The sequence below is a fragment of the Asterias rubens genome, chromosome 4 (genome assembly GCF_902459465.1).
Source record: "Asterias rubens chromosome 4, eAstRub1.3, whole genome shotgun sequence".
Classification (NCBI taxonomy): Eukaryota; Metazoa; Echinodermata; class Asteroidea; order Forcipulatida; family Asteriidae; genus Asterias; species Asterias rubens.
This window is the reverse complement of record NC_047065.1, coordinates 9,920,969-9,942,669: the sequence shown is the minus strand read 5'-3', so window position 1 is coordinate 9,942,669 and position 21,701 is coordinate 9,920,969. Positions and strand designations below refer to the sequence as shown.

Here is a 21,701-nt window from a genome sequence, read left to right as displayed (position 1 = left end):
CCATTTGGTCATAATTCCTCTTGCACATCTCTAAACACTCCCGTTCCCCTTTTACTAAAGCAGGGGACTGCACGACAACAAGGTATTCATCATGATGCCAGTACAGCCCCATCCTACTTCTACAGCCAGTCAACTAGGGCTAAATGCAAGTTTAAAAGCTCGGTTTATCATTCATGCAAATGCGAAGCAAATTTGATGTCACAACTCTACTTTCGCAGCGATATTTGCAAGTGAGTTGGACAGAGTTAAACTGCTGCAAATTATTTGTTGCGAATTTGTGTTGTCAACATTCGCTGTGCATTCCCAGAAAGTATGAACCGGGCTTGACTCATTCTACAATGAAAGTGGTTGTTTTGACAGCGTAAAAACCCTCACCACCGTACAAGTCAACACAATAGCAAGTGGGCCTGTTCTGTCCCAACTTGATAATCGTCCTCAAGTTGTGTTGATTATCAAATTGGGATGGAACAGGCCCACATTTAATTAAAAAAAAGGTAGTCGAGGAAAGAGAGCCGTGTCAAAATGCCCCTTTTTTGTTTGTTTACTTATTCAACCAGGTAGATGAGTATGAATTGTTGGGAGCACACAAGATAGTTAATAAAATGGTGGTAGGATTCAGCATGTCTTTCACTTCAAATTACTGCCTGATTTAATGAATAATGGGCAGGACTATCATATGACATGACTTGAGAATTGTGTACTGTACTTACGTAGTAAACTAATATACTACCCAGATTAGCAGATATAGAACTGCGGAAAAGATTTGTCAAATTTTATCACTAGGTCAGTCGCTGCTAATTGTCCTATCGTCATGGTCTTAGGCATGACAAAAGTTCATACTATTGTTCATTGCTTAAGTTCATACTGCTGTTTAAAAAATTCATACTATTTAAAAAGTTCATTACTATTGCAGTATAATTATAAACATAGGATACGTAATGATGTGTAGCTCCTGGAGAGTCCTGGTTAGACCATATCCCAACTGCAGAATACCTTAAAAAACATTTTAACAATTATGACATTGATAGGTATACCCAATCAAGTAAATTAAAAACGTGAAAGAAGGGATTACATATACTTATAACCAAACAATTTGCCAAAGTTTAACATGAGTTGGTCAGGAGGAAGATTGAGTCGAGTGAGGGTTAACTTGCAAAAAATGTGGCTACTTTAAAAAGTTGAATTAGTCAAACCATGTAAAACTTACCGAGACACAAGATGGTTAAAAGGCGAATAAAGATATCTGGAGGTGGACAGTCTGGGTGAGGGTAAAACGGTTGAATTACGTAATATGCAAATGTCATGGCAACGATGGTCTGTCCAGTTGGATTGATTATCAATACAGTAACCCACAACACAATGAAGGCAGGCAAAGAGCCAAAGGCATACAGAATATAGGAATATTCACCACCAGAGGCGAGGATTGTTGTACCAAGTTCAGCAAAACACAGGGCCCCAATCAGAGAGAAGACACCAGAAACTACCCAGACAACCATAGACATTCCTACGGACCCGGCATTCTCAAGAACACTCTTAGGTGACAAGAAGATTCCAGAGCCGATGATACAGCCTACAATCAGAGAAATGCCATTATAAAGTCCAAGCTGTTGTTGCAGTCTAATTGCATCGCCACTAGGTCGGGCATCGGAGTCAGTTCCTTGGTCTTCCCTGCTTGGTGAATACGGCGGGGGTTCGGAGGAAATGTCCGAGCCAATATTGTCACTGTCTACTGTTGTATTTTGTGGGTCAGCTATTGCAACATTAGAGTCATCCATCTTGTTCTGGAAGTGAAGTCTTTTTGTTCTATTACTCAATGTCGTGTTGCTCACCACCAGAGAGCAAAGGACGACTCACTCTCCCAAGCACAGAGAGGTGATGTACCTTACACGCCGGTCTTGTCCAAAAAGAATGCGTGGTCAAAAGCGTGTTGTCCTTCCTGACTAGACTGTGTGTAGGTACGCTGTTGTGCATGGAGCAATGTGTTGTGTTGGTTGTTAATTGCTGACCAAAGCCCTTTTCGCCGACAACAGATTTCGTTCTCACAAATGTGATATAACGGTAAATCAGATAGCCGATACGTATTCAACTGAAAATATACTGTGAGTGTGCAGTTCATTCACAAATATCGACCAAACACGTGTACACACATCGAACAATCAGACCCCAATAATCTCATCTCAGCAGCACAACAAAGATTTACTGTGCACGTCCGTCCGTTTGGCGGGAATTATGCACACAGTACACGGAGGTGATACTGCATGGCATGTGCATACGCGTACTTGTCCCCCACACCATCCACCACAGTACCACACGACCGCCCCGCAAAGTCCAAGTCTTTGCATGTGTTAGTGTGTAGAGGCTCACTCGTCGTGTGATTGCATCATGTTATCATAGTTTCCACGTGTTTGTTTTCGCCCACACTACAACCGTGCGAGGAGATTTTGTAAAATTCATCCATTAGCGTACCGTTGTATTTAGGGGCGTGGTTAACTTTCGTCCCGCCTGAATACGCTCAGTGCGCACCAAAGAAGTCGAAATTACTTCTTGACAATAACAGGACGAATGTGATCATTTGTTTTAATTTCAAGATGGTACAGAAGGGGGCTTAACAAAATAGAACATGATTCAAATGTGTTTGTGTTGGTTTCAAAGCGTGAAGGTTGGCGTGTTCAGGCTCTGGAACTTCTGGTCAGTGTTGCTCTGGACGAAAACAGTTTTTTATGGACAAAGTATTCAGCAAGGACAACGAAAACGAAATTTTGAAGGTTTGGGAAAGTGTTTGTATACTCAAAATAGTTTCGTCAAAATGATGCGTTTAGACTGCTACTCGATAATAACTTATCTTAAAGGAACACGTTGCCTTGGATCGGTCGAGTTGGTCTCTGATAAGCGTTTGTAACCGTTTTTTATAAAATGCATATGGCTAGAAAGATGTTGTAAAAGTATAATACAATGATCCACACAAACATGCCTCGAAATTGCACGGTTTTCCTTTTAGTCGTCAACTAACACGGTCGGCCATTTATGGGAGTAAAATTTTTGACTCCCATATTTTGACTCCCATAAATGGCCGACCGTGTTAGTTCGCACAGTAAAAGGAAAACCACGCAATTTCGAGGCAAACTTGTGTGGATCATTGTATTCTACTTTTAAAACATCTTTCCAACCATATGCATTTTATTAAAAAAAGGTTACAAACGCTTTTTATAGACCAACTCGTCCGATCCAAGGCAACGTGTTCCTTTAATGGTGGAATAAAGTTCTCAAAAATACACAGCGGCCACAACTTTTGTTCTGTTAAAAAGCCTCCGGCGTAAACGTTCTGTCTTTTAAATTCAAGAGTCTATAAGAAATGTAGTTTGTCCACCAATGTATTGTGTATTTCAAGGGAGAGAAACGCGACATGCATCGAACTTGGCATACCAACATACAATGATAATATTAACTGCCTTGTGTGAAAAGTTTCTTATTTATTTAGTTATTTTGGTAAATAACGTTGTATATTATTATTATTGTCAGTTCCACCCAAAGCATGCCGTCATATATCAGATCAGTCCGCCAACCAAAACAATCACACAGCGATTTGTTAATTGAGATACTATACTGTATGAGTTCTAAAAACTGCGTGATGTGGACATTAGCATAAAAAATAGTATTAGCGCGCGCACACTGCCGACGACGAAACCATTTTAATCCAGGGGGGCATATTTTTTCATTCATAAAAATAGTACAATGTAAACAGTCTAGTCAGGGTCAAGTACACTCGTTGGGAGGGGGGCACATAATTATTCATATAAGCCATATGTGTGTTGATATAATATAACGAGAGTAATTTTGTATAAAACGTGCAAATGGCATCTATTCTAGTTCTACACATAACTAGTACTTACCACTTGCAAACATGGAAAACTTCACCATCTCCCGTAAAATGATACCAATCAACAGAATGGTTCGTTACGTGGACATTGCAATTGCAAAAGTAACTGCAGTTTTACACAACCTGTGTACAAACCATTCACATGGGTGTATCATTTTATGGCGAAGAGTTAATGGGACACGTTGCCTTGGATCGGACGAGTTGGTCTATGAAAAGCGTTTGTAACCGTTTGTTATAACATGCATATGGTTAGACAAATGTTGTAAAAGTAGAATACAATGATCTACACAAATTTGCCTCGATGTTGCGTGGTTTTCCTTTCACTTTGCGATACTAACACTGTCAGCCATTTGTGGGTTGACTCCCATAAATGGACGACCGTGTTTGTCGACGAGGTAAAAGGAAAACCACGCAATTTCGAGTGATACTTGTGTGGATCATTATATTCTACTTTTGAAATATCATTCTAGCCATATGTATTTTACAACAAACGGTTACAAACGCTTTTCAAAGACCAACTCGACTGATCCACGGCAACGTGCTCCTCTAAGATATTCGCGTAACCTTCCTTGCCAAGTTTAGAAACATGTGCATTTAGCTTTTTCGCGCCAAAGCCTATATAAATAATTATGAGGTAAAGAAAATGACAATGAAAAGTGCGATCGAGTGACTCCTAATATTTTAACACAACTGGCTTTAGATTGATCCCTGTCTCAAACCACTTATTCTATTGAGAAACCAACACCGGTTGATCGATTTCCAAAAAGGCGTTCAATGTCGAAAGCGGGTAAAACCCCTTTGTTCAGCCCCCAGGATGTGGGATGAATGCCAAAATAGAGAAGGAAGGAACGTCCTTGAAAATTACCGCGAAAAGAAAAATATCTCCCGCCACGACATTGGTGTTAGAGGAACCTTGTACACACAACGATTGAATAGGGTCAGTATTTGTCAGCTTTTACACGAAGAAGAAAAAAAAGGAGAAGCGTTTTAAAGAGTTTTTTCAACTCGTTTCTATATACCCACAAATTGTCCATTGACATTCAATTAATGTAAACATAAAGGCAATTTTTATGTAGAACTCGCCTGTGAATCTGGTTGACCATTATGAGTTAATTTGCGTGAGAGTAGGCCTATTAAAAATTTTTTAAATTTTTAACGTAGGCCTATAACATGTTGTAACTTAAAATGTCACATTGTATAGTAAGACAACGGATCATAACCGAAAGTTTTACTGCACCTGTACAATCAATCAATCAATTACTCGTCACCAAGAAAGGTTTTATGCCAATAAATATTTTGAGTAATTACCAATAGTGTCCACTGCCTTTAAAGAAAGACATGCGTGGTGACAAAACAGTCGAGTCGTGCTCATGGTGCAGCCATCTCATGGTCCAAATATGGTGGTGACCGCAGTGCATAATGCGACTATGACAACTCGTGTATCATCTTATGTTGAGAAGTCTCGCATTAGTGTGAACTCAACGTGATTCATCGTTCTGATCAGGCATGCTAGTTGAATTCAACAAACATTGCTTCAATTCACCATTATATGCATGAGGACTCTTTTAATTTGAATAACGTTTTACGCTTTCAACTCACAACATATGATGTACTCTTAAATATTTACAAGCAAACCTTCCAAATGGTGCTGATCCCAATTTAAAGGAACACGTTGCCTTGGATCGGACGAGTTGGTCTATAAAAAGCATTTGTAACCGTTTGTTATAAAATGCATATGGTTAGAAAGATGTTTTAAATGTAGAATACAATGATCCACACAACATTGCCTCGAAAATGCGTGGTTTTCCTTTCCTTTGCGAACTAACACGGTCGGCCATTTATGGGAGTCAACAAAAATGGCTGACCGTGTTAGTCGACGAGGTAAAAGGAAAACCGCGCAATTTCGAGGAATGTTTGTGTGGATTATTGTATTCTACTTTTACAACATATTTCCACCCATATGCATTTCGTAACAAACGGTTACAAATGCTTTTCAAAGACCAACTCGACCGATCCAAGGCAACGTGTTCCTCTAATGTATAATTAAACTAACACACAGTAATGATATTTGAATAGCGACAACAAACCGCAGTTTAGAGTCAGCTTTAAAGAAAAACACGTGGGCTAATCTCGTGTGGACAGGATAACAAAAATACATAGATGAGGCGTTTCCCGATGCGAGTCTAACCATGGAGGAAGAAAATAGACTTATATTAGACTAACCATGACTTAAGTTCCTCCATGGTCTAACCACCCCGGGTTTGCCTAATGTAGGACCATAGATGTTAACACTTTTGCCATTCAGCTCTCACACAGAGACTAATGCCTTCCAATCAATATTTTACCCCTAATCTCTTAGTTATAAACCAGACGAGATGTACACCCATTAAAACCAACACGTTTTGATGACGACTTATCAAGTGTCAGCTCGACCTTGTCCTCTCATTAAAAACAATTATACAAAGCGTGGATAATATCCGGTCTGCACAGGTCAATCCATGTTATAGAAGGGTTTCTTCATGATAAATCCGAGGTCAGGCATGGTCGGACCACGGTCGGGACGTCGGACACAGCTTGAACAACAAAATGGGAACGACTATATTGAATTTTCTTGCGTGCTGGCTGGGTCCTTGGAATACGTTTTTTACATTAATTTTGCCCTGACCTACCCAATCCAAAAAACATTCAACACATATTGACCTGTCTGATGGCGAGCCATTAGACCAAAGATTAAAATACCAGTCCCTTCCATCATTTTTTTTAAGCCGCATCCTTTTTATATTTTTTATTTAACAGTTTATTTTTCAAAAAGACAATTTTTTTGTGTATTTCTCATTAAACTTACACATCTTTTAAGACCTCATCAACCAGATGTAAATGGAGACTTTAAACTGATAAACTGAAGAATTAGTGGACAGTTTGATTTCAAATGCTTGGGTGGGGCGGGCACATATTTAAAGAAATACTAAAATAAATATTGGATATGCCCTCTACATCCTCTTTTGGATAAACCTGGACAAACCATCAACTGGTATTTTTTTATTAGCAACAGTCTTTATAAAATGTCGTAATGCTATCGACGACTTCTTTAGTAATTTTCAAGAATAACTTTCCGTATGGCGCCACCACTTTTGCACAAAATAATGTTTACAAAAAGGGATATCTCATTGAGGTAAATTAGATACTACTATATTTATTCATATCGAATTAAGGAGTGGTGGCGCCATATTTTACGGAATTTTTTCCGAGAGGTCATCACAACAGTAACACAGTGTGTGTTGCACTGTTTGGTCCATGGACTCATCATGGAGAGTCCACCATTGGACTAATGTATCTATAATCAATACCTGTACGTATAAAGCAAGGCATCATTTCAGAAGTAGGGTTAAAATATCTTACCGAGGCAAAGTATGGCAACAATTTGCACAACGCCGGCTGACGGGTTCTCACAATCACCAACAAATGGCTGCATTACATAGTTTGCAAATGTCAGAGCAATAATGGCTTGCCCAGTTGGGTTTATTATGATGAGTGTGGCCCATAGTAAAACAAAGGCAGGGAGCTCACCAAAGGCGAATAAAATATAGGAATATTCACCACCAGAGGCGAGGATTGTTGTACCAAGTTCAGCAAAACACAGGGCCCCAATCAGAGAGAAGACACCAGAAACTACCCAGACAACCATAGACATTCCTACGGACCCAGCATTCTCAAGAACACTCTTAGGTGACAAGAAGATTCCTGAGCCGATGATACAGCCTACGATGATCGTCATGCCGTTAAAGAGTCCAATCTCTTGCCGAAGTCTGACAAAACTTGTGTCCATCATGTCCATCTGCATGCTTTTCTTTTTGTTTCCTTCTCGTCCAATTCCTCCTCCTCCAGTTCTGTCTGGACTCTGTTTGTCGGCAGTCATCTTATCGTGCGAAATGGCTCCTTTGCTTGGCTCCAAACCTCCCGCCATCTTGGGCACTGATTTTGCACCAAGTAGAAGTACAAAACTGATGAAGACCTCTCTTCCAACGATTTTTCGTTCCGGTTAAAAAACCCAGCCGTTACCACAAATTCAATGTTAAAACTAGTGACTAATTAGGATATACATATGACACCCTACACACCCTACGTAGTTGTTTTTAACCAAAAAAAAAAATGTAACTGTCTCACTCAGTACAGCTCTCCGAGAGACTCATGTCGTGTGTGTCGTCCACACATGTTTATAGTACCGGGGCTGTGTACTTGTATGATCAACAAACTCATTCATCCATACGCAGTTCCCGCGGATTTCTGGTAATGGCGCGCTTATCGACGTTCGGCTTACAACTTGATCAGCGTTCCCCGTCCACAGCAACCAGACGACCTAATACTATAGCAAACAATGGCTTGAACGGAGTGTATTCAACGTGCTTCTCAATTATTCAGAAGTCTGCAAGGTCGGTTTATAATAATACGGAGTACACAGTAGGCAACACACTGTGAGCAGTCCGGTTGATTCCAACCCACGCAAACTATTTTGTTGTTCATTCATAAAAAAGGCCGTTCTTCCTCAATGGGCGTCGTACGTATTGTACGTCAGTACACACGTGACAGCAATATCCGCATACCTTTCAGGGAATTGATGAGCGACGGTTTTCCTCGGAAAGGGGCGGCTTATATAGTTTTATTGACATGCTTACATCATAGAGTTAATTGCAAATATATAGTATATAATAGGACAGGAGAAAAATGCTTAAAATGTATTGTAAATTTATAGGGGCCGGGCGCGCGAACGGGAATAATGAGTAAAATGCAAATGTACTTTGTTCTTCGAACAAAATGATCGAATTGATAATGAGTTGGACTGGAGCTATAAAGATGACACTGACCGTGTAGCTTCCATATGGTGCACACAAACATACACCCAAAGCAACCACCAAGCAGTGAAAACTGCTACAAAGACGGTGTTAACACCGCTTTGGCACAAACAAAAACTACTTTATGTTTTCACGGGGAATTTATACTATTTTATTTCGTTGCGACAGTTTATATAAACAACCCAGTGGTTTTGGGTCAGTGTTACTTTCTAAAACAATGAGCATTTAAAGGAACACGTTGCCCTGGATCGGTCGAGTTGGTCTTTGAAAAGCGTTTGTAACCGTTTGCTTTAATATAAAATGCATATGGTTAGAAAGATGATTTAACAGTAGAATACAATGATCCACACAAATTTGCCTTGAAACTGCGTGGTTTTCCTCTTATTTTGCGAACTAACACGGTCGGCCAAATAAAAATTTGACTCCCATAAATGGCCGATCGTGTTAAAGGACGAGGTAAAAGGAAAACCACGCAATTTCGAGTGATACTTGTGTGGATCATTATATTCTACTTTTAAAATATCTTTCTATTTTATGACAAACAGTTACAAACACTTTTCAAAGACCAACTCGACCGATCCAAGGCAACGTGTTCCTTTAATATATACATAAATTATACCATTTCGTTAATTAACAATCTTTGTCTTTGATCCTCGCACGAACAATAGTAGGCAAAAATACAAACTATTTTTGTCAATTAATTGTTTATAGCGCACTTGACAATGTTTTCCATTGTTTTTATAACCAACAAGTGTTGCAAAACTTCTTGTTATGATTTACATACCAGCAAAGTAAGGTTTTGTTACCTTAAAAAAAAAAACCGACATTGACAAGCATCGTAAAACCATGGAGGTAGAAATATTTCTACCCGTCCACGATAAAACCATAAGAGCAAGGTACACAAATTTCACTGAGGCCTTTACCCGAGGCGTCAATGAGGGCGCTATACGCTCTTACTGCCGATTGGAACACAAAACTCCAACCCAAATTTACCAAACGCTCAAAATGACTCGCGATCTCAGGCTTCGCGTTCATTTGTAAATATTTATTTATTAAAAACGGAAATAATGTCGTTTATCCTTAATCTCCTAAGTAATTGTATTGTATGGCCTATGTGATTTCCTAGCCACTCTGTAAGTAATTGCATTGTATGGCCTTTGTGATTTCCTAGCCACTCTGAATCATTTGCCACATTGTGTGTCCTAGTCTTGGTGCAAGACGTTTCTCGTTTCCTTTTCACGCACACCGCGGCCAATTCACCGACAGCGCGCACGCCGACTCACCTGACTTTGTTTCTCCGGGGCGGTGAGTAGACTTGTGGACAAGTCGTTAAATCGGCCCCACGCGCTGAGATAGTGCTCCCCCGACAACGCTGCTCTCGCGCGAACTGATGGCTCCCCGATTGTCGAAATCGGGGAGCCATCAATTCGCGCGAGAGCAGTGAGTTCGCGCGAGAGCAGTGTTGTCGGGGGCACTATCTCAGCGCGTGGGGCCGATTTAACGACTTGTCCACAAGTCTAGGGCGGTGAGTAGACTATAAGTCAGGTGAGTCGGTGCGCGCGCTGTCGGTGAATTGGCCGCGGTGTGCGTGAAAAGGAAACGAGAAACGTCTTGCACCAAGACTATGTGTGTCCCAATGCACGCAAATCTTCTTCTATTTTGTTATGTGTGCCTTACTCGACAAGCTCGAAGTTTTTATATGGGTATCACCTCCGTCTCCATTTCCATGTTTTGTTTAAAGCAATTATACACTTTCGGTAAACAGTATTGTCCAAGTGTCACACTTCGTGTATCACAACTTATATATAAAATAACAAACCTGTGAAAATTTAGGCTCAATCGGTCATCGGAGTCAGGAGAAAATAACGGGAAAACCTACTCTTGTTTCCGCACTTTTCGCCGTGTCATGACATGTGTTTAAAATAAATCCGCAATTCTCGCTATCGAGAATTGATATTGTTTTAATGTTTTCTCAAAAAGTAAAGCATTTCATGGAACAATATTTCAAGAGAAGTCTTTCCCGGCCCCATTACCTTCTGTAAATCCTGTAAATTATTTGTAAATCTGTGAACTTTTTTTTCTGTACCGAAAGTGTATAATGGCTTTAATGTTCTTTTGCTTTATAAAAATGTATTTACTAAATTATTGTTCGTCTGAAACCACTATTCATAATGATGTATGTCTTTTTTTGTCTATTGTGTGTATGAATTGAATTGACATAAATTAAATAAATGTGTTTATTTAATCCAACATTGCAGTTGAACCGACACACACACACCGCATGGTGCCCTCTTGCAGATTAACAGCCTACATTCACGGAGTTGGGGAGCTTATATCTGCACGTTACGCCACAATAAAATACGTGAACGTCAACGTCAACAAAATTGTGTTGTTTCTGATCTGGGTGACGCCTGACCACTTTGGGCGTATTGCATAGTCACGTACTATGACGTCTAGCGCATGTACGTAGCTGACGTGAATGTAAGCTTCATAACGTGAAATGTTACAACTTTCTGACGTTTACGCAGAACGTGCAGCTAAACCTCCATATTATTGGGGGCGTTTTTTGTGGCTGATGATGCAGGAGGAATAACCGCAATATCAGACTTGTAAGTTGTAATCACCGGTGCACCTAAACAAGGAGAACAGAGTGCTAGCTAATTTATTATTATTTGTTTGTTTGTAAAATATTCTATATGAGGCAGATTAAATTGAGGGCCCTAATAAAGGGTTTCAGTGTACAAACAAAAAGTATGTAAAATTGTGACCTGAGGGTTAATGTTGACTTCCAAATTGATGTATTTTGGATGACATCGGGCCCTAAAAAAATGTGTCCAATCATGGAGGTAGAAACCAATGTGCCCAATTTTATTATTGTGACCTGGGGTTGTTGACTTCCAACTTGATACGTTTTCTCAAGCCCATAATGACTGGCTGTAGAGATCCACGGCACGTATACGCCACATAGCTGAGACCTTGACAAGAGATGGGATTTATTGAGTTTATTGACCCCCCCCCCATTCAATCCGGTGCGCATGTTGTTAGGCCATATAATTATAATCCCATCCATGTTAACTCAAAAGTTTTTTTTTTTTTAAATCATCACATTATACACTGGGCTGTAAATATTAATGAAAAATAATGATGAGTATAATAATAATATGACTTACCTACGCACAGAACTGCCATGATTCTTATGAAGAGGTCTGGTGGCGGACACTCAGGATCAGGGTAAAACGGCTGGATGATGTAACTTCCAAATACCAGTGCAACCAGCATGTTACCCGTAGGAACAATGATGACTAAAGATACCCAGAGAACCAAAAATGCAGCTAGATCTCCAAAAGATGCCTTGATGTAGGAATACTCAGCACCAGATTCAGTAATAGTTGTACCAAGCTCAGCAAAGCAGAGTGCACCAACTAGAGAAAACAAGCCAGAAACGACCCAAACCACCATGGACATTCCTAAGGAGCCAGTGTTTTTGAGAACACCGCCCGGAGTAAGGAATATTCCAGAGCCCACAATGTTTCCAATAATAATGGTAGCTCCACTGAACATGCCGATCTGTTTGGTAAGGCGGACCGCGTCCGACTCGGCTGTAACCGGGTCCGAGGTAGCTTCAACCCGGTATTCATTCCCGTTCTTGGCCTTCGTCATCTCGTCGGTCTTTCCACTCCCTTTCAATATATGTGTCCTCCCCGGTTCCTCACCCAAACTTGTTTTTACATCTTCACTGACCATTGTCGGCATTATTTAGGTGCAATGCTAAGTTCTGATTGATAGTAATAGCCAGAAACTACAAGTTACCAGTGGCATTTTCGTGCACTAACCATGCCATTCATGAAGCCGGCCAATCCCGCACTCGATGCAGCGTGTGGATCCTGAATGAATCACTCACGTTTCTTATGGCCGGTAGACTGTTAACCAATATAGCCATCTGTTGCTCCACTCCAATCCTTTCTACACACATCGCAAATGCCATGCCACACCATATCTAAACCACGTGTTCATGGGGGAGAGGTGGACGTGGGCCGGTCAATACACAAATCCGCATCACCCAAGTGTGAACAAAGCTGGCGGTTCGGGCTTTAATTTGACTGTAATATTGCGGTATACCTACCAGTACCAAGGGGTGTTAACAAGGGAGCCGATAATGAAATGTATCTCTTGCACAATGATGCAAAAAGTTAGTTCATACTTTGCCCACATAGTTTATTTTGCAACCCAAAACAGAACAAAGATAACCAAAAAAAAAACAATGACACGGCACGGACCAGACTATTCAATAACAATAATTATCGACACCACAGTCTTAGTACAATGATCTACAAATAATTATATAGTGTTCAAAAGAAGTGCTGTTTCAATTTCTTTGAGAATGAACTTAAGTGAACGAGACTTTTTAATATCAGAGTTAAGGTTGATCCAGTGGGTGCCACGAGATACGTGTTGTTTGGGAAAACGTTGTTCGGTTGAATTTTGTGTATAAATCATCTTTTGAAACTGCACGAGTTGAATAATTATGGATTGGTGAACACATTGTAAACAGATCATTAAATTCGTTATGCAAGGAGCCACTTTTGTATTATTTTTGTTATACATGAATTTACCTAAACTTATAATACAAATCGTCAAATTTAAGGACCTTTAAGGCTAGAAACAGTGGCGTAGTGTGATCCAAGTATCCAGTTTTACTAATGATTCCAACAGCTTTCTTTTGTATTCATGGTTGCCAAAATAGTTTGTGATAGCTGTTCTGACTACGACATAACTCACAACGACGGCTACCTCCATGGACGTACCAACTCACCGTTCTTTATGGAACACCCATTAAAGCACCAAATCCGTAAAGATTACCAAATAATAAATTGGGTCACCTGCATTTAGACTTGAAGATGTCAACTTGTAAAATATGCCCTCAAAATTTGCGCGCACCCTGTCTGAATATCAAGGATTTGCTAAAGTGATACAGAGGCATGCGAGACAGTCACATCAGGTGCAGTGTCAAGGTTGAACGAGTCGATCATAGTTTAGGAAACAGTCTTTCACTTCAATAAATATTAGAAACCACAAGGTACATTTTTAGAATTATGCCAGCGATCTTATAATTGTTGTTCATGTCGTCAATTACCGTCTGTGGACTGAAGTTCAGATGGCCTTCGGGCTTTCAGGGCCAGGGTTTGTTTTTAACTCACCTATTATAAAAGTACGATTATCAAGCTTTATCATGTGGTGATGTTGGTGTTCTTGATGGGGATTGCTATTTTAATTGGGTTGGTGTTCAGGCTCGTTTTTCACACGGACAGTGGGTCAATGAGTGTATGGCCAAGAACTACACTGCTGTAACGCTGAGGTTATAATAATAATATAATATTTATTCGGGCAATCACATTTACAAGCACATGTACATACATTAAACATATTTAAGAAAACAAAGTAAAACAACAGTGGTGTGCCCAGGAGAGCATAAAAGTTAAAGAAATAACCATCGCCAAAAGGCGTATGTCTCCTAAATCCCACAAAATACATTAAGGCAAGAGAGGGCATATAAAAAAGCACAGAAGATAATAACAATCACTGAACGACTATAAAAGGCAAACAAGCAGAGATATACACAATAATACACACAATCCAAATAATAATTATAATAAAGTGATACCAACAGTAATATCAACACTCTTGATAATGGAAAATAAAACGATCTCAATAAGTACAGCTAGATCTAACATACTAGAGGCAGATGTATGGTGGCCCTGAAGGGACATTGAACATATATATTAACGTGAATATTTGCGAATTGGGGCACAAACCGTGAATATTTACGTATATTTACGTGAATATTCACGATTTCGGGCACAAATCGCAAATATTTACATAAATATTTACGTGAATATTTGCGATTTGGGCAAAAATCGTGAATATTTACGTAAATATTGACGTGAATATTTGCGATTTAGCGCAAAATCCATAAATATTTACGTAAATATTCACGTAAAAATATGTTCAATGTCCCTTCAGGGCCACCATACAGATGTGGTCCAGACAGTCATTGCGGTCATGAGGGATTTCAAAGCAATAAATCCTAACTTTTAAATCCCTCAGGGCGGCAAAGCTTTCACAAAAATGCACTGAAATTACACCAAAGGTGAAAACAGTTTTAGCTCAAAATGGTAGGTTGGAAATAAGAGTGTGGTCCGACCCCTAGCCCATGCGTTCCGACACCTCAGGGTCCCAATCATAGCCCCAAGACTGGTGACCCTAACCCTATTAAATATAATAGCGGGTTGTATCACGGCGGGCTAATAGCGGACGTTGTTGTTGCGGGAACGGGGTGTCGGAGGATATAGTGCGTGTTGTTCTCATCTCGTGTGAGGCTAGACTTGATTCAAGTCCCGTTCTCGTGCGGGAGGTCCCTTGGAGCGAGGAAGGAAGAGACCTCCATGCTATAACTAAAGCATGACCGCCGTCAAAATGTAGTTATTATGGTCCCGAGAATCAGGTTGGGGAATGCAGAATATCACAAAACAATAGTTTTCTGAGATTGGCACGGGATTGGGACTTGAGTCAAGTCTTGTTTTAGCCCATCTTGTTGACCTGTTAATGGCTCCGCTTTTAACATCGGTCTCATCACTGTCACCATTGCATTGTAATGGTGACAGCAGAGACGCCAAGTCCAAAGGCCAGCTATGCGTGAGATTTGTCAAAACTCAACCCTCCCCCCCCCCCCCCTCCCCGGAAAAAAAATAAAATAAATTGCCAGTTTTAGAAGGCCTTTCGAAATCGCCGCCCAACTTCTTTTTCTTTTTTTATAAAATCAACAAAAAATCAGACATTTAATTGTGGACAAAAGAGTGTTTAAAAATGCATCAAAAACCTCTTCAGAATAACTAAAACTCACATGAGGTACACAGGAGATGTTGATGGTTAATGTGGAGGTACGATTGTGTCAGATTATTTCCTTCCAAACTAAAAAAAAATCTACTAAAAATTATGTCCAAAATCCTCCGCTCACTTCTTCTGCCTGTTGTGTCTTCGCTAGTAGCATTTAAAGAATTTGCTAAACGAATCGGGAAAAACTTGTGCGCAATAAGCGTTTTGCGCTATGCCGAATTTTAGCTGAACCTGCTGGAAGAGCAAAAGCGTGCGCAATCTGCAAATTTGCGCTCTGTTTGTACAAAGTTTGTACAATAATGATGATTCTGATAAACTGCGTGCAATTTGAAGATTGTGCAAACATTGTAGATTGCGTTTTTTGTACACACGAGCGCGATTTGGCGATGCATGTCGTTAATTTTATTTTTTCCCGGTCTGGCCCCAATGTGCGTGAGAAAATGGTTGCTGTGCGTGTGAGCTTGAGACAGAGCCCAAATGCGTGAGTCTCACGCCTAATGCGTGAGACTTGGTAGGTCTGTGACAATGATGAGACCGATGTTAAAAGCGAAGCCATTACCAGCTCAACAAGGTGGGCTAGTCTAGTGTAATGAATACTTAGCTTCTTCGTTGAAGATACAATGTAGAGAATCACACTTACCTTCAAGAAGTGGATTTCAAATCATCGTTGTCAGCAGCTGAAATACTTTTTACTGACATTGTCTGGTTTTAAGTCCTACTTTGTTTCCACACACTGGACTTACAAGTAACGGAAACAAAATGTCTACCCGATTAAAATCGTAAAAAATAGTTAATGGCCTGACGTTTCGACCCTAGCAGAGTCTTTCTCGAAGGCTAAATGACAACACAACAAACATGAACAGGGAACTAAGTGAAACATAAGCAGTGAAGTGGAAATACATGAATGGGGTTAGAAAGCATACATAAAAAAGCAGGGTGTAAACAATGAATAGGGGGACAAAAAGGTGGGGGTGAAGGGAAGGGACTGGCTTGACCACAAGCAAGAAGATGGAAACACAAAGGACAACATCAAGGGTGGGGAGGTGGGGTAAAAAGTAATTTATTAGTGAAAGATTAATATCGTGTACATTCTGATATAATCTGATCCAGTGTCGACAAAGACACCAGTTGTAGAACTAAAGACTGATATAATCTGATCCAGTGTCGACAAAGACACCAGTTGTAGAACTAATGACTGATATAATCTGATCCAGTGTCGACAAAGACACCAGTTGTAGAACTAAAGACTGATATAATCTGATCCAGTGTCGACAAAGACACCAGTTGTAGAACTAAAGACTGATATAATCTGATCCAGTGTCGACAAAGACACCAGTTGTAGAACTAAAGACAAAAGTCGGGACGCATCTAGCCCTGGTAGGACGTCAGTCATCAGTGCCACTGCACTGACGTCCTGGGTATAAAGGTTCTTTACAATGCGAAAACAAGTTTGACTACAATTTTCTTTATTTTTTACCTGAGTTGAGAAGCTGAAATTCCGTTCATATATTCACAGTGTCCCTCACTATATTCTCAACGAGTTCACAGCTAACAAATATATCCATGGAAGAAATTATATCCGAAAAAATGTCGAAGTCCTGCACTGGCGATGTTGATCATCGTGTACCACTTGATAGTGTGAGCCCGAGTGCGCATGGCTTTGAGTACAGTGCATTGTCTTGCCGCTATTCACCGTCAAAACAGGGTAGGTGCCGTTAACTCGCCTTCAACTCCTCCAATATACATTTTAAAATCCAGGAGGCATAAAATATTCCAGCTCAAATAGAATTTTCATAAATTTCCGGTTGAATTTCGGTTACAAATATCAAGTTTTTTTTCTTGTAAAAAAAAAAAAATTCTAAGCGTGCAGCAAAATCGTCTGCCGCCGTCTTGCTTTTTCACAGTGCTTCCTGTACATGTGCGGACAACAGAAGGCGCTTTCCTGTGCGCGTATATTTTTTTTCTTGGGACGGTTAGCATGCGCAAATTTATGGTACAAACTGGCCTCATTTGTCCTAGTTCTGCGCTTTGTGTAAATTGCTCACCGACTATTATCCATCTGCTTAGTGTTTGGTTAACGCAGGTTGACAGCGATTTGGCTGCAAATAGTAGGCCGCCAGTGATCCGTGCAAGAAAGTGTTTACACGGAAGTTAGTGCACGACGTGGGATCGGAACACGCTAATTTCAATTTTCTTTTAACAAAATATTAACACCAAAGGAGGAAATTCAACATTTTTAAATAATGCGATCTTTGAGTTCCAACTACAAGGAACATGTGAGTATAAGTTCAGACTCCCGAGTTAAGTAGAAATATTTTTAACAGATTTTTGAAAATTTTTCGCAATGGTACGGGACCTTTATACCCTGGACTCCGTCGCGTTGCCTGCAACGGAGGAGACCAACCTGTATGGTGTTCTATAAAGGACACTTATCTGTTTTCTCGTGCGTGTGGAGAGGTCCCTCGTGCGTGTGAGCAAATCCTCGTGCCTGTGAGCAAACCCTCGTGTGTGTGAACAAATCCTCGTGCGTGTGAGCAAAACCCTCGTGCCTGTGAGCAAAAGCCTCGTACGTGTGAGCAAAACCCTCGTGCGTGTGAGCAAAACCTTCGTGTGTGTGAGCAAAATCCTCGTGTGTGTGAGCAAAAATAAAATTGGTTTCGATCGTTGCCAAAACTATGAAAAACATACCCATCTATGGCACCATGAATCCCGAAGCCGTAAGTCCTCAATTTATCGTACTGATCAACGTGCATAGCATAATTAGGGCCTGGGTTCGAGTACACACGTCGTCTCAGCTGGTTCCTTCGGCGGCTCTCAACTCCTTCAGGGTCAAGCATTCTTTGCCCTTCTAAAATTACATCTCTTTAATCGAAAGAACAAAAAATTGCGTGAATTTTTTAGTCTCCAAAATCGAATGACCATGGTGAAGTATTTTATGTCTCTGTTATCTTACCTTGGCACACGGACTCCGTAGCGGGTTAGCATCCTTCTCCCCATCATCCTGCATCCAAGATTCCGTCCACTGCCCCTGAGCTCTAACTGCGTTATGAAATATAATGTTTCCAAAAAATGTTTTTCTATTGCAATATTTTGACATTCATTGTACAACTTGTTAAATCAAAGATAGGGCTTTGTCATTTTCCGAATAGTTTGGTATATTTGTGTTGATTATGGAAATGTTGCGATCGTTAGTCGAGGGGAAAAGACAAATGTGTCACTTTTCAACCATTTCACAGTTTGAACAAGACTGAAAACATTCGTCAAATTCATTCTAACAACTTAATTTCAAACAAAATATGATAGCTCTATGTAAAACATGTTAGCTCATTTACATCCGTTTTTCGAACTGACTTGTAAAGAATCAAGAAATGCGTCCAGCGTTGCATCCGGAGGATTCCTGCGACGCAAATTAAGCCTGCGAAGTATCCTTCCAACTGTTCTGACACTAATGTTTATGGTTATTATTGAGAGAAAATCGGGAGAAAATTAAACAAAACACTGCGACATCGAATTGTGTCTCCTAATCGTCCAACGATTACAGAAAGTGTTTATAATCTTTTAAAAATATATAGACCTAAAACACGTTTTACGCTCTATATCAAAAAGTAATAAAGAACGCCTTTAATTAGCTCCTGTTAAAGCCCTACACGGTTGAGAGGGATCGAGAGGGGTCGATCTTCGATCTCCTGTCACTGTCGGAATGCCGGAAGAAAAAGACTTACCACCCCGTCCCCCGTTTCTAGCAATGCATACATTTATACTTCAATAGGGCCTATTGTCATATTCACCGTTTTCAAAATTGGATGGAAATGCAATTATTCCTTCTAAAATCATCGTTGTTCGATGGACCACATGCTAATGTTTCTCGTCAAAGAGTATAAAAGGTTCAAACAATATCACATTTTACTACTTACCAACCGTTGATATTATGCCGCAGAGACAAAATTGAACATATTTCTGGGGAGGTGTATCCTGCACTAAAGTAGTGGCGAACTAATTCATCTTTTAATGTGGCTGATAAGGAAAGTAATTAACTGATGTGTTATCCAGCATTGGACATAATTGAACTTTCAGCACACTCATTTCTACATTTTTCCAAATTAATATTTGTCACTATTGTCAAAATCCTCGTGTCAAATGTAGCCAACTTAAAGGATGTGTGACGTACTCAGTCATAACAGTTTATTGTATTAATGGGCAGCCTGTCAAAGCAAACGCATTGCGTTTAATTATTTCAATTCACAAGATTTACTCATGATCTAGAGTTGTTACATTTCTTCGTACAATTGTGAGATTTGCTCACACGCACGACGGCTTTGCTCACACACACGAGGGTTTTGCTCACACACACGAGGGTTTTGCTCACACACACGAGGGTTTTGCTCACACGCACGAGGGTTTTGCTCACACGCACGAGGGTTTTGCTCACAGGCACGAGGGTTTTGCTCACACGCACGAGGGTTTTGCTCACAGGCACGAGGGTTTTGCTCACACGCACGAGGGTTTTGCTCACAGGCACGAGGGTTTTGCTCACACGCACGAGTGTTTTGCTCACAGGCACGAGGGTTTGCTCACACGTACGAGGGTTTGCTCACAGGTACGAGGATTTGCTCACACGCACGAGGGACCTCTCCACACGCACGAAAAAACAGATAAGTGTCCTTTATAGAACACCATACACCTGGGCTAGGACGCATCCTGTCTGTGTACGGCGCCACTAGTAATGATCAAATTATGTTGCCGTATGCTTGCCTAAAAGTAAAAGAATCGTCGTGTGCACTTGTCAATAATTTGTAACCTGCACCCTGGGGGACCCTGGCAGTAGCGGGGCACTAGCGGGGACCTTCATGTGGGTTTCCAAGAAATAAGTGCTCGGCTAACCCTGGACATACCCCGGAACTAACCCAAGACTTCCAAAGGGGTTGCCCCACAAAGCCGGGGCGTTACCCGGGGATTCCAAAAGCCGTTGCCCCGCCAGCCGGGACTTGACATCTGGGAAATCATAAACAATGATATACACGCTATGATTGCATGGGGTTAAGGAATCGAAAAAAAGTGAGAGGGTGGGGTCTAGAACATTTTCTTTTTATTGAAAGGGTTGGTTTATAATTAGCTTTGGGGTCAAATATTTAAAAGTGGAGTAATTGTTGCCTTGTTCATAATTACTTTACAATGGTCTGAAAAAATCATTGTTCCTTTGAAAAATATTTGTAACCGGCTTTGCATAAATTGCTGAATATTAAAAGTGTTGCACAACACATTTAACTAATGAGCCTTCCCTTGTGATTTGATAGTGTAGCGCTGAGTTTTATGGAAAGACTTGCATTTGTATGCGTTTTTAACTACATATTCTCTTGTTAACGGAGCGATAAATCGTTCCATGATGCGATAAACAAATTGGAAAATCTCCCTGATCATGGAAACTGTTTTCAATTTAAAGAGGAACAGGGCACCAGGGCATGGTGCTGGGACTTCCACATAGGCCCGGCAGTACTGTGGGGCATGGACTGTGCGGGGTCTTCCAATTTATTCCCGGCGGTCGGGGGCGGGGACTTACCAAGGTGTTCAAAGAAATTAGTGTCCCCGCCCCGTGGCACTTACCCAGGATACCCAGGGCTTCCAAATTTAAATTTGGAAGCCCTGGGTAGGTCCCCGCTAGGCCAGGGTCCCCCAGGGCGCGCAGGTTACAATTTGACAAGTGCATAATGCCGTATAGTGATGTGTATTTTGATATCAAACTTTACCTATCAAGGGAAACGTTGCCTTGGATCGGGCGAGTTGGTCTATGAAAAGTGTACATGGTTGGAAAGCTATGCATAGAAAGCTGTTTTAAGTGTAGACTATAATAATCCTCACAACTTTCCTTTCATTTGCGAACTAAAAACACGGTCGGTCATTTTGTGGTGTCAAACATTCATACTCCAAATGCCGTGCCGTGGTAGTTCAAGAACTCGGAATTAGCTGCATCCTGACCGCAGCTTCGTGCGAACCCTCACAAATCTGAGAAACCATTCACGCTCGAATCGTATCTCAGATTCAGAAGTTTATATTGGGGGATTTCAGACGAACTGATTTCGTAG

The 21,701-nt window shown here is 40.7% G+C and overlaps 1 protein-coding gene across 3 annotated transcripts in view; it reads right to left on the bottom strand.

Moving 5' to 3' along the window:
* The window catches only part of LOC117289252 (Y+L amino acid transporter 2-like), a 28,595-nt gene extending 16,050 nt beyond the window's left edge, over positions 1-12,545 (bottom strand). Inside the window, exon 1 of one of the 3 annotated variants that reach the window (XM_033770290.1) lies at positions 11,898-12,545. In XM_033770290.1, coding sequence (XP_033626181.1) covers positions 11,898-12,480 — 583 coding nt within the window. In that variant the 5' untranslated portion in view covers positions 12,481-12,545. Of the gene's footprint in view, positions 1-1,207; positions 2,281-7,276; positions 8,351-11,897 lie in introns of those variants that run through there. The other 2 variants (XM_033770292.1, XM_033770291.1) reach the window with 2 other exon arrangements.
* Between the last annotated feature and the right edge of the window lie 9,156 nt (positions 12,546-21,701).